A 17,849-nucleotide genomic window follows, 5' to 3' on the forward strand; every position below is an offset into this window, starting at 1 on the left:
TGTTGGGCCTCCCTTTCTTCCTTCTCTACTGGAGTCCATCATGTCAGCTAATATGAAAGCAGTTTTGTCATCTGCCTGTGTTCCGAAGCCTCCAGTGTGTCCCTCTTAAAAATGAAGTAAAATTTGGGGCACCTGGATGGCTCAGTCAGTTGAGCACCCAACTTCATCTCAGGGCATGATCTCATGGTTTGTGAGTTCGAGCCCTGAGTCTGGCTCTGTGCTGACAGCTGGGAGTCTGGCGCCTGCTTCAGATTCTGTCTCCCTCTCTATTTGCCCATCCCCTGCTCATTCTCTGTCTCTCTCTCTCTCTCTCTCTCTCTCTCTCTCTCTCTCTCTGTCTCAGCTATAGATAAACATTTAAAAAAATTAAGTAAAATTTAACTTGCGGTTTTTAACTATTGAAGCACATTCATTGAGTGCCCTTTAGTGACCAGTCTTCTAGCTCAGGAAGCAGAACCAGTGTGCCTCCGTGTGTGAGCCTGCACTTTTGTGGGGGCAATGATGATACACACGGTGCATGAATAATGTACCTAGTATATTAGGTGGTAATGTTAGAGACAGAGTCCGGCGAGGAAGGGAAATATGGAGTCTCAGGACCAGAGAGTTGTCTTGCTGGAGAATGAGACTGGGATGGCCTGCTGAAGAGAGGGCAGGGGGTAAAGGCTGGACGGAGGTGAAAGGGGAGCCTCATGGACCCGCCTGGAGGACAGCAAGAGGGCACAGCTCTTGGTTTGACTGGCGGGTCTGGGACTAAGCCCCGTGGGTGCAGTCGGTGAGGCTGAGGTCAGAGAGGCTGGGGTCAGAGAGGCTGAGGTCAGACATGCTGAGGTCGGAGAGGCTGAGGTTGGAGACACTGGGGTCAGAGACACTGAGGTAGGAGAGGCTGAGGTCACAGATGTGACTCAGTGGCCCGCAGTGCAGGTCCAGCAGGAGGGGTGAGCAGGAGTGACGGGATCTGGCTTGCGCACAGCTGTGCTACCAGTGGTCCCAGGGGCGGGGGGTGGGGGGGTGGTGACGAGAGCAAGGACAAGGTCAGGAGACACCTGCATGTTCCAGACCAGAGGCAGTGCTGGCTTGCACCTGCTGGGAGAAGCGGTCAGATTCTCGGTGTCCCTGAAGACAGCACCGACACCGTCTGCTGATGCGCTAGGGGTGTTGGTGACAGGCTCACCAGAGCTGGTGAAGACCACAACACAGCCCCAGCCCTCCTTGAGGCATCATCTCCAACTCCCCTGTGTGCTCCCATGGGGTGCAGGAGCCCCTGGGCTTGAGAACGGAGGGCCTGAGCTGAACCTCACAGCCCTGCCGGTTGTTAGGGTTATGACTTGATGTCGATCACACAGCCCATCTTTATCTCTGTTTCTTCACCTACAGGGTGGGGACAGTCCTACCTCTTTCACGGGCCAGGCTGCTCTTGAGGACCCAGCACATTGTCAAATGAAAATAAAGCTTTGTATGTTTATGAACCTACTACTCCAGCAGACTAGTCTCTAAACTATTAGTAATCTGTTAAGTATTCCTCAAGCTTCCCACCTCACTGTCTCTCCAGCAGACCCTCCCCTTCTCTACCTGTCATTCTCTGCACAGAGCAGTCCTGTCTCTAAGGGGCCCTGTCCCTCCTTTCCAACAATTTGCTCTCCCAGAGTGTTGCATATTGAATAAGTTTAACGTGCAAAATTAGGTCTTAAGTACTTTAAATGCTTAATATGAGACAAAAGTTATTTGCTTGCTGTTAATTCACAAATTTATATTTTTTATTATTTTCGTAAGCTTATTTTTATTTATTTTGAGAGAGAGAAAGTGGGGGCGGGGGTGGGGAAGAAGAATCCGGAACAGGCTCCAGGCTCCGAGGTGTCAGCACAGAGTCTGATACAGGTCTCGAACTCACGAATATGAGATCATGACCCAAACTAAAGTCAAGAGTCAGAGACTTCACCAATTAAGCCACCCAGGCGCCCCAATTCAAAATCTATATTTTAGATGCAACTATATGGTTGCGTTTAGTGCAAGTTTGAATTGTGAAGTTTTTATATTGTGAAAAAAAATAATTGTGAATTTTGCTTAGTGTGATATTTAAAATTTATAAAACTTCAGCCTATGAGCAAAATCATAACCATACAGAAATCGTACCAGACATTTATTCTGATCAGGAAACTAGTCTTCAGTTATTGGAGTTTAAAACTATGCAGACTTTTGAAGAATGCCTTTCTTGCGTGAAAAGGCTTTGCTGTGCACCATAAAAAAGATGGATAAATACTCATAGTGCTGAGCAGATCAAACAATTCTGGAAGCAAACTTGAAAAGGTCTCCAGTCTATTCTTTTTTTAACTTTTTTTAATGTTTATTTATTTATTTTGGGAGAGAGAGAGAGAGAGAGAAGGAAGAAGGGACAGAGAGAGAGAGGGAGCGAGATCATCCCAAGCAGCCTCCTTGATGTGAGCACAGAGCCCAATGCGGGGCTCAAACCCATGGAACTGTGAGATCATGACCTGAGCCGAAATCAAGAGTCAGATGCTTAACTGACTGAGCCACTCAGGTGCCCCTCCAGGTTATTCTTAGGCACTGTTCAGAATGTAGAGAGATGGTCTCTAGAAAATTGGATGCCTGAAGCAAGAGAGAAAACTGGGTTTCTCAAACCTGTGTCAGAATCTAGCATACTGGTTTGGGTGATGAAGGAGGTGACTGCCAGGCCTTATCACCAGAAGTCACTTGACATCTGAAATCCAAGTAGAAAAAATACGTGCTTCTTCAGGACGTCAAAGAGACCTAAGTTCCTGTAGAAAATGGGACAAAATGACCACCAACAGAACAGATTGTTGTTACGCCCAAACCCACCTCCTCCTCATCCCGTTTGTTTTGTCGATCACCAAGTTGATTTATCCTTCTCCCATAGTCTCAAATCCACTCTCCTTTCCTGTCATCTCTTACCTGGATCCCTTCAGTATGGCATGAACTGATTTTCCCATTTCCTGTTACTTTCATCCACAGTGTTTCTCACACCTCAGCTGAATGGTCACTGTACAACACATTTGTCATTCTCTTCCTGATGTCCCTGGGGAATAAAGACTGAATTCTGTGATACAATGGAGAAGCCCCTGTGATGACACTTGCCTGCTGTTCTCTCCAGCCCTTCCTGCAGTCCTCACCAGTTCTCCAGCACCCTTCTTGTCCTTCCAAACACACAAGATAAACTGGACATATTTCAGGTTCCTGGATGTGAACTGCCACACTTTGTCTTACCTCTGAGCCTTTTAAAATTCTGATTCATGCCTCTAAAATTCCCACTAGTTCACTCATGCATTCAGACAATTTGCTGAGCATCAACTGTGCCCCCACTGAACTACGAACCGAGCCCAGAAGTGGTCACTATGTTCACGGAGCTCACAATACAGTGGAAGGCAGAGGCATCATCAGATCATCATTAAATATGTAGCCAGAAACCGTGGTAAAAATCTCTGAAAGAAATGTACAGAAAGCTATAAAAGCTTGAAGAGCTCAGAGGAGAAAGTGATCATTCAGGGGTAGGTAAGTTATGTTTGCAATAAGCTCCGAAAGATGAAAGAAGACAAAGGTAGAAGGAAACAGTTTTTTAAGGGCAATGGTAGCATGTGCAAAGGCACTGAGGTAGAGATGCATGGTACCGCCTAGAACTTCTGAGAAGAGCAGCATTGCTGGAGAATGTAAAACAGAGACATTAGTGGCCCAAATGATACTGAAAGAGAGGGAGGGATGATTATGATTTTGGTATATATCAGAAAAGAATAAGAAAACAGGACACTGCAAGGAAGTGCCATGGAGTTTCTGCCGACAAAAATCAGTCTAGTTGCTGTGTAAACAAGTGATGTATAAGTTAATAGGTTCAACCATTCTTTGCACTGAAATCAAATCCTCCAGCGGCCTGGAGAAAAGCCCAAGAGAAATAAGGAAAAAAAAAATAGTGTTAGGGCATGTCTGGAGGGAGGAGTTCTGTGCTTTGAACCTCTGGCAAATGGTTAAAAATATTTGCTGTATTCCCATATTAATGAGGGTTAGGTTCAGGTGCAACTAACGGAAACTTTAAACTTTTAAATTACTAAGTTCACCTGTAAGATGGCATCTGAATTAACTATGAACACTGGAGTATAGGGGTCAGGAAACAATGAATGTTCTTGTGAGAAAATACTAGAGGCCACAGGGAAAATCTAAGACCCAGAATGCCCATCTTTAAAGATGGATTTTCCATTTTTACTCTTGATTGTAGACAAGGAAAACTCGTCATCTTATATCAGGTTTGCATGTATGGCCTCAAACTATAAGTTAGAAGATCTTTGTTTATTTTCACTCTGCCCTTCATGAACTGTGGCACAAAATAAATGCTATAGTCATAGCTGCCCATAAATTTAACCAAGCTACATGTTGGTTCCTCCATCCATGTGCTGAGACCTTAGAGTCCAGACAGTGGCCTTTGAACACGTGATTTCCAGGCTAAGCTGCTTTGGTAAGAGTCCGGACTCTGTGGTCACAACATCTACTCTCCATTTCCAGCATGGCGGCATCAGATGCCGAGGATTCCAGACTCTTATTCCTCCCTAAAACTGAGGTTAATCCACAGCATGAAGTATACTCCCAGGCATAGAAACCTTTCTCTTCAAATCCACTAGCTGGGGATGCCCGTGGTTGTGCCCAGACCAGAGAAATCACTAGACTGGTGGTAGATGCCTGCTGAGCAATTCATGAGGTTAATGAGAGGGGTTGTAATTGGTGTACAAAGAAGCAGTCGCTGTGCCCCTTGTCTTTTCTAAGCTCAGCAACCCCCGTGGGATAGACTCAGCCCTCTCCTTTCCAGACCGGTTCTCACGACCTCGATGTTTCTACACCCCTCTTCACCATGATGGGGCACACTTCATCTGATTACGTTACTACCCTGACGACACTCCTTGATAATGTCTACAGTCTCACTTCGTCTCATTTTCTCAATTTCTCAGCCTTCTGAAATATGACTTCTGCGTCCAGCCTTCCAGTGATGCAGCTTTGAGTGCACCGATGACCTTCTAATTAAAGAGCACTATGAGCTCTTCTCTGTCCTTATCCAAGGGAAGTTTTTTGTTTTTGTTTTTTTACAGCTTATGGATAACTCCCTTCTTTTGAAATTATGTCCACCATGACATAAACTTCTCATGATTCTCCTCCTGCTCCTCTGTGTACAGATAGTTGAATCAAATAACTCTTGAAAGAGAGAACATCACATAAACAAAATCCAGCCTGTGTTGCTAGCAGCCACATGTCTGGATGGTACGGCTCATGGAAAATACGCCATTCCCCATGGATGATGTAAAAACTGTTGATGTGTGTGTGGATGCAGTAGTTCAGTACTGCTTACATCACTGTGATCAGTTGTCAGCATAATTGATAACATCATTGCGTGACGTAATAACATTTTTAAAAATAGCTGTGTGTGTCACTTGATAGTGTTCTTTAATTACTTACTCTAGGACAGCACTTGATCTTGTCCATGGGATGGTTTCGCTACGAGTCTAATAAAATTATTTTGGTTATTTATATGATACTGTGTAATTTGCATAATAGTTACTTAGTAAGTGACTAGCTAGTTAATTCCTTGTAGACACAGGAATCATGTCTTTATCTTGGCAAACCTTTAAGAATCTTCGATGTAGTAGGTTTTCAGTAAATCATATTGAATTAAAATGTTAGGCAGCTTATTAATGTAGAAGCAACACTAAAAAGATCCTTTACAGTAGTACAGTCTCCGTCTGTCTTGTGGGATTCACCCAGCACTGCAGTATTCATGGCCAACAATATTGCCTTACAGATTTTCTAATAAGTAGGAGACACAAATCATAGCCAGATGTAGATTTAGTATGACATGACTTGTGATTTTTTAGTTTATATAACAGCTAAGTTACATAATCATAGATTCAACAGCAGTATTTTCTCCAAGTTACAACTATCCTGGCAAATAAATAAGACACACACCTCTGAGTGACATAAATAAGAAAGCATATTAAAATCCAACACAGCTTATAAAAGAATTCAAGCTTCCAACCTGTAACTGCATGTCCCTTGCACTGCATTGAAAAGATGCCATTTACTTCTGATCATGATTAATGATTCTTTTTAGGCAGCCAACTTTCTTTGCCGTTTAACAAAGATTGTGTCCTAGGGGTTCGTCTATGTCAATTCTAGTGTCATTTGTAAATCGGAAAAAGCAGATAACGAAATGTTGAATTTGAATTATAGTTTTGGCATTAGTGTGAATCTTGAAATATCTCTTATGCAACGGTGACCATCTATGAATTTCATCAGAAGGCTTGCCACTGTACATTCTGTGAAAGTCCCGTAGGAAGGATAATAACAACCTGGATGCTTAGTTGGTGACATGAATCCTGATAAGCACATGATGCCAGAAATTTAAAAAGATAAATAAATTTAAAGGTGATACATAAAGAATTGATCCCACGGAGCAGGACAACTGCTTTGGTGTGTGCGAACAGTAGTTCTCATTTGCACGACATGCAAAAAATCAAGCAGAATGCCTTTAAATTATTTTGGTTTGACAACAAATAGAGGGAGAAGAAGGAAAAGGAAGATGTCTGTTGGTATTTTTGAAAAGAATGTGTTCATGGGTGTCAAAAGTGAATAAAAGTAACATTGCCTCCCTTCCTAGCAGAGAGCAAGTCTCAGTAACTGAATAAATGAGGCATGAACAGGTACATTAAGAGAGCACTCAGACCATCCTTTGACATTTGTGCCCAACAGAAAACAAGGGAAAGAGCACTGGACTTGGGGTGGAGGCCGAGGGGAATCTAGGTGAGATTTGAAAAGATAATGATAGGCATACGTTGCAGAAGGAAAAACTAAATAGAGCAGTAGATGTACCAGAATAATTATATAGTACTTAACATGCCCTCTTTCTTCCTCTTTGGGGAATTTTTTTTTCATTTAGATAAAAATGAGTCCTGACTGCCACAGTATTTCATTTGGCAGGATATCAGGTAATTTATATTTCAAATATGATCTCATCATCAGTTCCATCTGTTGATATTAACTGAGCATCCGTAACGTTTGAAACTCTGACTTGTAGAAAATATACCGAAAAATCAAAACCCTTGAATCTGAGAGACTCCTACCAATCATAAACCTGAATAAATGTCCTCTTATGTTGCACGTTCTTTGTATTCAAGTATTTGATTTTAATCCACCGGGTTCTACAGGCTCACTCCAGGGACCAGGGGAGGGAGAGACCGTAGGCATCTGTCATAGAATGAACTCAAAGAAATGCCAGACCTTCTTAAAAAGGAGTAGCATATTTTTTTATGCTAAGCCACAAGGGGGAAAAAATAACTGGGTACCAGGCTCTGAGTCTAACCAGTTCGTGTGTAAGGGCTGTTCATAGTTTAAAGGCTCCGCCAGTCAAAAACCGAGAGCCGAAAAAAGCAAGATTTCAAGACAGTGTTGGCCCGAAGAAACACTCCAGGTGCTGTATTCCAAGTTTTGCGCATCTTCCTTAATCCAGATACCAAGACCTCTTCCCTTCTGTGCTGGTTGATGCAGAGAGGTCTGGATGGACAACAAGGCACAGACACCCCCCCCCCCCATTCACTGGAAGGCTGTCTCCAGCTAACGAATTCTCCTCGGATTTCAGCAATCTTGGATGAGTGTCCTCAATCTTCACGACCCAGTACAAGTTGTTTGTTCTCCGCACTTGGTACCCACGTCCAACAAGGCAGATTTAACCAAACCGTCCCTTTGGGCCAACACTGCATTGAGCACAGCTATCATTACACCATTTTAAACTCGATTGCCTTTGTTTCTTTGAATGTCTTTTTCTCCTCTACTAGATTGTGAGTTTGGGTGCCTACTGCCCCACCTAGTAGCCATTCAGTCCAACCTCAATCCACATCATTCCCCAGCCAAGAGACAAAGAGTTAAAGAACGCCTTCTTTCCAGAAAAGGCAGGGAGGGGACATAATCATGCCTCTCCATTCACAATAATGGGTCTTCAATACATACTTTTGCATTGTTTTTTCTACATCATCTCTTCCATAGCTGAATCCAAAAAAAAAATGTTTTTACTACCATGTTCGAGTGAAGAGCCTAAACAGTTGTTCAAAATTAATTCTTGCCAGTGAGTAGAATTAACAAAATGAATTTATGAAATTGTATTGACTGCCGGTAGTACTGAATTTGGTTTTTGGTTTATCTCATCAAAAACATGTCTAAAGCAATGTAATGTTCTCCAGTAGAGAAATTTTGAGAACTTCTTAAGGTATTCTTCCTTCATCCAAGTGATATTTTAAAGGGTGTTGCCTCAAGTAAAGAAAGCAAAAACAAGTGATTCACAGATAGCCAGTCAGATTTTAAATTTCTAAAGCATTCATTGTGTATTTGCAACATAAAAATCTTGGTGTAGATTCAGTGCCTACATAAGTTAGTGAAGGGGAGTTAAAGTATGATTTTGGTAACCCGTCTGGATTTTTTTTCCCCACTAGGATACTCAATACTTCAAGCTATTATGGAAAAAGCAGGACAAAATGGTTGGCATGTCAGCGCTATATGTGTGGAAAATTTTAATGATGTCAGCTATAGGCAACTTCTAGAAGAACTTGATAGACGACAAGAGAAGAAATTTGTCATAGACTGTGAGATAGAGAGACTTCAAAACATATTAGAACAGGTAAGTCCTGGATTTTATGTTACTATAACCCTATGCCTTCTACAAAAAGTTGACTCTTGATTTACTTGTTCCCATCAATATTTCCTCCCCACCATTTCGTCTGAAGTGCAGAGTTCAGGATTTTTCATTCCATGATTCATCTCCACAACTAAATCATAATCCTTTATCCCCAAAGGCCGTTTTGGTTCTCAGGTCTCAGTGCGTTAGAAGCACTATTTCTCACACATTTTTAAGACCTGCCATAGAAAGGACCTTTTGTGAGTCATCAAGAGCTCTTGGCCTCCTACTTTCATAAACATTAATTTTGAAGACTAATGCCATCTACAATCTTGGAAAGTTTCAGTATTTGTGACTGTGTGTTTTTGGTAACCTTTAGAAAACTAGCTGCGTGAGAACCAACAACATGTAAAGCAGTGAAGTAAAAGTTAAATTGCATACTGTGTATAATAACATATTTTCCTCTACATGTTTAAGTGCACAGTGAAGATGGCTTTCAACTCTTCACAAATGAAGACTCCTTTAATAAATTTTTCAATAAATGCTTGTTGATTTGATTTGAAGTAGACAGGAAAAGGTAAAAGTGAGCTTTGTTATTGTACTAAATGATAGGAAAATATCCTCAAATAGTGGTTAACTTTTGCCTTCCTCCTGACCCTACATGTCGTGATGAGCTGTAGCTCTATTTGGCCAAAATTGCAGGGAATGAATGCCATCTAGTGGCTTCGGAAATGTTCGCTCCTGTTTCTCTACACCAAGTCAGGTTGGCTGAAGCAGTATTGTAGTGATGTTTTCTTGGTTATTTTACCACATACAGTTTGCGTCATAATAGGGTTTGATTTGTAGTAGTAAACTTACCAATGTGGAGGTGTATTTATAAGAATAACTCAGGTACCCAACTAGAAAAATCAAAACCAAAATACGTTTCAGAGCTTCCTCCTTAATATTGAGGGGCCCTGAACTCAATGGCCAGAGTTTCCCCCATCAACTGTGTAAGAATTACTGCAAGTTAAAGGTAAAAAAGCCTGTGGTCATTCTTTGAAACGTCTAGCGAAGCCAGTCTACACTGTAAGAGGAAATGAAAGAGTATTCACTTCCTGTTAACTTTTCATAGAAGAAGAAAAAAAGAAACTTGATTGAAGAAATACGTTTAAAGCATATTGGAAGATATTAATTACAAACCTGTATGTCACTCAGGTTTATTCCTGAGTGGGAGTCCAAAAAGTCATCAAGGTTGCAACTTTTCGAGGTGTATGGAATTTTTAAATGTGTATTTATGGAATCCAAGAAAAAGCTTTCGGTCTTACTTGCCTAAGTAAGACAGTCACTTCAGCTCAAACCCCATCTTCACTCCCTCCCACCGCCACCCCTTCGTGGAGAGTTTGAGTTGTTTGCCATGAATGACTGAAGCTCTGTAAATACCTCCTCATGAATCCCGCAGAGCAGTCAGTTCTGAGAACTGCCTGGGTTACCATGTTCCTGTCAGAGGGCCAGGAAGGCTCAGAAAGACCCCCCGCTTAGCACTTGTGCTTAAATGACCACGTCTGGAGAAGCCCCATTTCAGGGCTTAGCTGGTTTCTGAGAAGGAAATCATGCCCGGGGGCTTTGGATAAACTCTGTGAGCAAGCCTTAAATAAAAAATCTTGCTAAGGGAAACAGACGTCTTTTTTTTTTTTTTTTTGTCATCTCAAAAAGATCATTTTTTAAAATACACTTTTGTTTTTTAAGACGCAGAGAGAGCAGGGGAGTGACAGAGAGAGGGAGAGAGAGAGAGAATCCCATACAGGATCTCCCGGGTCAGCGCAGAGCCTGACGCAGGCTTGGAGCTCACGAACTGTGAGATCATGACCTGAGCCGAAATGAGGATTTGAATGCTTAACCATCTGAGCCACCCAGGCGCCCCTCAAAAATATTGTTTTTATATTCTTTAGCCTTATTGAGATATGATTAACATATAACATTGTGTACGTTTAAGGTGTGCAGTGTGGTAATTTGATACACTAACGTATTATGATGTGGTGACCGACCACAGAAGGGCTGGTGAACGAACAGTTCTGTCACTTCATGTGGTCACCATTTCCTTTTGGGGATGAGAATATTTCAGATCTACTCTCCTAACAGGTTTCAGGCAGATAACACAGTATTGGTTTTTTAAAATTTTTTAAGCTTATTTATGTATTTTCAGAGAGAGATGGAGCAAGCAGGGGAGGGGCAGAGAAGGAGACAGAGAGAGAATCCCAGGCAGGTTCCGCGCTGTGGGGACAGAGCCTGATGCAGGGGTTGGACTCACAAACCACGAGTTCATGACCTGAGCCGAAACCAAGAGTTGGAAACTTAATGGACTGAGCCCCGCGACGCCCTCGTGACACAGTGTTGTTAACTGTGGTCACCATGCTGTACATTAGATCCCCAGAACTTAGAAAACTTGAGCATGTCTTTTCCATGTCTCTTCTTCCTCCCGAATTCTAAACTGTTTCTTTTCTCTCGTGACTGCATGGTAATAATGAGACTTTGTCCCTCTCAACTATAAACCTAATCGATTGTACAAAATCTACAGTATTATGAGAATATAATATACTCTTTGTCCTGTAAAATTTTCCCCCCAAAAAAGACATGTTCTGATCCTGAACATGATTTTTTTTACTATCTATATTTTAATGCTTTGTACCTCTAAGCCAAATCATTTTTTAATGTTTCTTGGTTTTACTCCTGTCTCATCTAAACATAAGAGCTAATCCAAACTTTATCAAGAGTTTATACATGTATTTTAATACACCTGTATTTCAACATCCTCTTTAATAAATTGAAATAACAGGAGAAAACAATTTCAGAGAATCAACCAAAGCAGTTTTTAAAACAGTAAAATGCTAAATAATCTTGATCAGGAAAATGCTTTTGAGAAGTAGCCCTCTTTCAGAAGATGGGGAAGTTAATATAGTGCAGATAAGGGGACATGTTAGTACATTTATGGAAGGGTAGGCAACCTCCAGACTGCAGCAACATGCTATCCATAAGTACTCTGCTGATATTTTCATTCATATCAGTTTTCAAATCATAATGGAAATGGCTCACACAATTTTCTCCTAAAATGTGTGAATGGACAACTATAATTAAAGAAGCACTTCATCTTCTGTACCTGTTTTCCAAGTTATTTTTATGCCTAATTCGTTCTAATGAATGTATCGCTGTTTATTTTTTTTTAATATCTCTTTTCTGTAATCTCTGACCAAAAGACTTACAGGATGTGTCGGGATTTTCTTTTTTTTTTTTCAAAGTTTATTTATTTTGGGGACAGAGAGAGACAGAGCATGAACGGGGGAGGGGCAGAGAGAGAGGGAGACACAGAATCGGAAACAGGCTCCAGGCTCTGAGCCATCAGCCCAGAGCCCGACGCGGGGCTCGAACTCACAGACCGCGAGATCGTGACCTGGCTGAAGTCGGACGCTTAACCGACTGCGCCACCCAGGCGCCCCGGGATTTTCAAATTAATTAAAATTAGTTGCTTTTAGAATTTTGCAACATCTTTTTTAACTTAATTATAAATATTCTATGGCAGTAGATCTCCAACAAATAGTAGGCTTGGGAATCAACTGGGTTGAGGTATCGGCTTTGTTAAAAATGCAGAATTTTATCCCTGTCTTTAGATAGTTTGCTTGAAAAACTCTGACCTTAGGCCCAAAACACTACTAAAAAAGCAAAACTGTCACTAGAAATCTGTGATAAGGACAACAAAACTAAGGTGTTTATTAAAGATAAAGTTCTTGACTATAAGGGTGAGTAAATGAATGCTTCATAGTTGTACTTTTAAATATGGGCTTTATCTTTATTTTTTTAATTTCAGTTGGCTTATTTTTTAATGTTTGAAGCTTTTATTTATTTTTTTTTCAACGTTTATTTATTTTTGGGACAGAGAGAGACAGAGCATGAACGGGGGAGGGGCAGAGAGAGAGGGAGACACAGAATCAGAAACAGGCTCCAGGCTCTGAGCCATCAGCCCAGAGCCCGACGCGGGGCTCGAACTCACAGACTGCGAGATCGTGACCTGGCTGAAGTCGGACGCTTAACGGACTGCGCCACCCAGGTGCCCCTGAAGCTTTTATTTAAATTCTAGTTAGTTAACATACAGTTTCAGGAGTAGACTTCAATGATTCATCACTTACGTATAACACCCAGTGCTTATCACAAGTGTCCTCCTATTAATACCCATCACCCATCTAGCCCATCCCCCACCCACTTCCCTCCATCAACTCTTAGTTTGTTCTTTATAGTCAATAGTCATTTTTGTGGTCTATATCCCTCTCTGTTTTTCTTTTTTTTCTTTCCACTATGTTCATCTGTTTCTTAAATTCCACATATGAGTGAAATCATACGACATTTGTCTCTCTCGGACTCATTTCACTTAGCATAATACATTCTAGCTCCATCCACGTTCTTGCAAATTGCAAGATTTCATTCTTTTTTGATGGCTTGAGTAATATTTCATTCTGTACGTGTTCTGCATTTTCTTTATCCATTTATCAGTCAATAGACATTTGGGCTGAATGCATAGTTCTATTTTTAACTCTTTGAGGAACCTCCACACTGTTTTCCAGAGTGGCTGCACCAGTTTGCATTCCCACCAAGAAGGTTCCCCTTTCTCCGCATCCTTGCCAACATCTCTTGTTTCCTGAATTGTTAACGTTAGCCATTCTGACAGGTGTGAGGTGGGATCTCATTGGGTTTTGATTTGTATTTCCTTGGTGATGAGTGATGTTGAGCATCTTTTCATGTGTCTGTTAGCCATCTGGATGTCTTCTTTGGGAAAATGTCTATTCATGTCTTCTGCCCATTTCTTAACTGGATTATTTGGTTTTGGGTGTTGAGTTTGAGAAGTTCTTTACAGATTTTGAATAAACTTTTTATCAGATATGTCATTTACAAATTTCTTCTCCCATTTCGAAGGTTACATTTTAGTTTCGTTGTTTCCTTCGCTGTGGAGAAGTTTTTTGTCTTGATGAAGTCCCAATACTTCATGTTTGCTTTTGTTTCCCTTGCCTCTGGAGACATGTCTAGTAAGAAGTTGCTGTGGTTGAGGTCATAGAGGTTGCTGCCTGTGCCTAGGGTTTTAATAGTTTTTCTGTTTCATCCATTTGAATTTATTTTGTGTATGGTGTAAAAAAGTGGTGCGGTTTCATTCTTTGGCACAGTGCTGTCCCGTTTTTACGAGCACCATTTGCTGAAGAGACTTTTTTCCATTGGATGTTCTTTCCTGCTTTGTTGAAGATGAGTTGAGTTGACCGTATAATGGTGGGTCCGTTTCTGGGTTTTCTCTTCTGTTCCAGTGACCTATGTGTGTCATTTTGTGCCAGTACTATACTGTACTTTGTAATATAGCTTGAAGTCCAGAATTGTGATGCCTCCAGGTTCGTTTTGTTTATGTTTGTTTGTTTCTTTGTTTGTTTGTTTGTTTCAAGATTGTTTTGGCTATTGGCAGTCTTTGGTGGTTCCTTACAAATTTTGGGATTGTTTGTTCTAGCTTTGCAAAAAAAAAAAATGCTGGTGGCATTTTGATAGAGAATGCATTGAATGTGTGTATTGCTTTGGGTAGTAATAGACATTTTAACAATATTTGTTTTTCCCATCCATGAGCATGGAATGTTTTTCCATTTCTTTGTGTCTTCTTTGGTTTCTTTCATGAAGGTTCTATAGTTTTCAGACTACAGAGCTTTTACCTCTTTGGTTAGGTTTATTCCTAGGGATTGTAGGGGTTTTGGTGCGTTTGTAAATGGGATCGATTCCTTGATTTCTCTTTCCACTGCTTCATTACAATGTATAGAAATGCAACAGATTTCGGTATATTGATTACATCCTATGACTTTGCTGAATTCATGTATTAGTTCTAGCAGTTTTTTGCTGGGGTCCTTCAGGTTTTGTACTTAGAATATCATATCATCTGCAAATATTGAAGTTTGACTTCTTCCTTGCCAATTTGAATGCCTTTTATTTCTTTTTGTTGTCTGATTGCTGAGGCTAGGGCTTCCAGTACTGTGTTAAATAACAATGGTGAGAGTGGACATCCTTCTCCCGTTCCTGACCATAGAGGAAAAGCTCTTACTTTTTTCCCATTAAGGATGATATTAGCTTAAGGATATTAAGGAAGTGGGTCTTTCATATATGGCCTTTATGAAGTTGAGGTATGCTCCTTCTTTCCCTGCTTTGTTGAGGGTTTTTATCAAGAATGGATGCTGTACTTTGTCACATGCTTTTTCTGCATCTTTTGAGAGAATCATATGGTTCTTACCCTTTTTTTTTTAATTAATGTGGTGTATTATGTTGATTGATTTGCAAATATTGAACCAGTCTTGCAACCCAGGAATGAATCCCGCTTGGTCATGGTGAATGATTCTTTTAATGTACTCTTGGATTCAATTTGCTAGTACCTTGTTGAGAATTTTTACATCTATGTCCATCAGGGATACTGGCCTATAATTCTTCTTTTTAGTGGGATCCTTGCCTAGTTTTGGAATCAAGGTAACGCTGGCCTCATAGAATGAGTTTGGAAGTTTCCCTTCCATAGATTACTGTTCAAAATAGCAAGTAGCCGTGTATGCATTCAAACATTTCAAAACATCAGTTTCAAAACAACTATTTGCGAGTGTAGTTTAAGGTATATTGATTTTTCTATGCTAAATTACACCATAGGAAAAAAGGAAGAATTTATATAAATATTACCCACTGAGTTTTAAGGTAATAGAAATGTAACAAAACTACAAAGCTAGATTTATTGTCATTGTTTGCACAAGGCTGTAATAAAACAAGTTGCATTTTGGCCTTCTAAATCCAGTGGGCAATTTGGTCCACTCATCTGCTGAAAATAACTCTGAAAAAAAAAGACAAAAACCGAAACTACTCTATGAGTATTTGTTAAATTTGTGATCAATTATTAAAGCTGTCAATTTTTACTTTAATATAACATATTGGGCACTAGCATTATTCACCTTACATAATTTTCTTCCTCTGACAATTATTTTATAGAATAGCTAAAAATAATATAGCTGGAATCCAATGAATTGCTTTCATATCAAAATCAGTGCTTTATATTGGAAACCTTTTTATATATTATTTTATTTTCACACATATCCATTAATTTTGAATCCTGAGCTTGATTACTTACAAAGAGTCCTTAGGGACTCTAAGACCTTATCAACTGAATATCGACTACCAGACTGATACATATGCTTAGCCCAGTAGCAGAAAAGCAGCAACAAACTTGATCTTAACTGTCTTTCTGGCATCAAAAATTATTTGAGCAGAATAGCACTTAAGGCTAATGTTGCTCACACGTTTTACTCCACCATGAAAAATAACAAGGGTCACGCAGCTAAATTCCCATGTTCCTGTGGTCAGTGAAACCCTTCTCTCATTACACCCAACTCATCCTCTGGATACAGTCATTACATAGGGCCACAGGTGGTTTGTACTCTCTGCTACCTCTTTCTTTGCTCATTCAACCTATATCCCCAAAATTATGTTTCCAAAAAAGATGAATATTTTCACTTTTTAAGAAATGTGCAATTATTTATTTTTAAAAAGTAAACAGAGGGACACCTGGGTGGCTCAGTCAGTTGAGTGTCCAACTGTTGATTTTGGCTCAAGTCATGATCCCAGGGTCATAAGATCAAGCCCATGTCAGAATCCGCGCTGGGCATGGAGCCTGCTTGGGACTGACACTCACTCACTCTCTCTCTCCCTCTCAAGAATAAATAAATAAGTAACAGAAAAAAAAAAAGTAAATGAAATAATTTAATGCCCGTGATTCTACTTCTCCTTACTCTGAATAAAGAACATTAGACTGAGGTGATGTTAGAAAATTTTGCTCACTCTAAAATTCACGAATGCTATTTCTGATAAAGACTGATAATTGCATTTGATCCTGAAACAATATAATTTTACACACGGGATACACCTTGAAAAGGAGTATAAAGTAAAACCTTGGTCAGTTGGCCCTTTCTGTACATTCATTCATCGTACCAATATTTATCAAGTGCCCCCATTGGGTGAGACACTAGACTCTGTGTGCTGAAGATTAAGTGATGAGGTAACAGATGTATTTCTCTTTTCTGTTCTAGTTAGCAACTCTTCTCTGGTTAACTAAGATTTAAACCAAAAGCATTGGCTAAAATCCTATGAAAATGCCTTCTTTCCTTTAGAAATAGAGCACGTAGAAAATGATCAAGGATCTCATAACATCTCGGCGATCTGGGGATGAGTGCCCATTCTTATCCAATACGTGATGATGTCAGAGGCGTCTGGTAGGGAACAAGAGCCAGCTGCCTTTAGGGCACATGATGGATGTATTTAAGGAGGCTCACCAAGTATTTCTCAGGAGAAGATGTCAAGGACTGACCTTACATTATGAAATAGTTGTTTGACAAGGGAATAGAGAAATTGGCTCATGAGTATCTCAAACTGCCACTTTGTCTCCTACCTCGAACATAATTGGTGCCCCTTTCTGCACTGTTTCCCCTTTCACTACAGAAAAGGGGAATTCAGGTTCTCATTAGACACAACGTGACACTCAGACAGTTGGCAAAGCCAGTGACCTTCCCATACTGTTTGCAAACTAATCAGGAAAGCCTAAAAGCCATGCCTGACCTCTCAGGGGCTTCTTGCGTCACCAGAGGAAGGCAGTAATCCTGCTTCAGGGCACGACCAATTGGAAAGAGGCAAATTTCTCACAAACAGCAATGTGGCCATTTGTACCTAAGTGATGGAAAGTGCACAGGGCCTCAGCAGTGTGTCCTAAGGCCAAGGCTGCCTCTTCGTCCAGCATCGCCCAGTGATAAGATCAGGGCCCAGACAGGATTTTTGGCAAACTGCCAAATGTGTCGGAACAGATAGCATCTGCTCATCTATAATCTGCCTTTATAAGTTTTCAGATGTCTCTAACATAAAGAACTGCACTAAATCTAGAACTCTACCCACCTCCACTTCCAAAAACATCTCTGACTTGAATAAAGCATCAACAAGAGCCAGCGGCTTAAAGAGCCTGCCTCCGTGTGCCATAACTAGTCGAATCATTATGTAGAAAGGAAGGAGCATTTTATTTACTGACTAATACCCATGGGGTCATTTTTTTTCCACATCAAGACAAAAAAAAATCGTCAAAAACAGAAGTATAAGAGACAGAGGAGACAAA

At 40.6% G+C, this 17,849-nt stretch overlaps 1 protein-coding gene across 4 annotated transcripts in view; it reads left to right on the forward strand.

Annotated features, from left to right (window-relative positions):
* The window catches only part of GRIA4 (glutamate ionotropic receptor AMPA type subunit 4), a 396,844-nt gene that overhangs the window by 273,149 nt on the left and 105,846 nt on the right, over nucleotides 1-17,849 (forward strand). For all 4 annotated transcript variants that reach the window (XM_047879444.1, XM_047879447.1, XM_047879445.1 and 1 more), the window contains one exon: nucleotides 8,490-8,674. In XM_047879444.1, the coding sequence (XP_047735400.1) occupies nucleotides 8,490-8,674 (185 nt within the window). The remainder of the gene's footprint in view (nucleotides 1-8,489; nucleotides 8,675-17,849) is intronic.

This window comes from Prionailurus viverrinus, chromosome D1 (assembly GCF_022837055.1).
Source record: "Prionailurus viverrinus isolate Anna chromosome D1, UM_Priviv_1.0, whole genome shotgun sequence".
Lineage (NCBI taxonomy): Eukaryota > Metazoa > Chordata > Mammalia > Carnivora > Felidae > Prionailurus > Prionailurus viverrinus.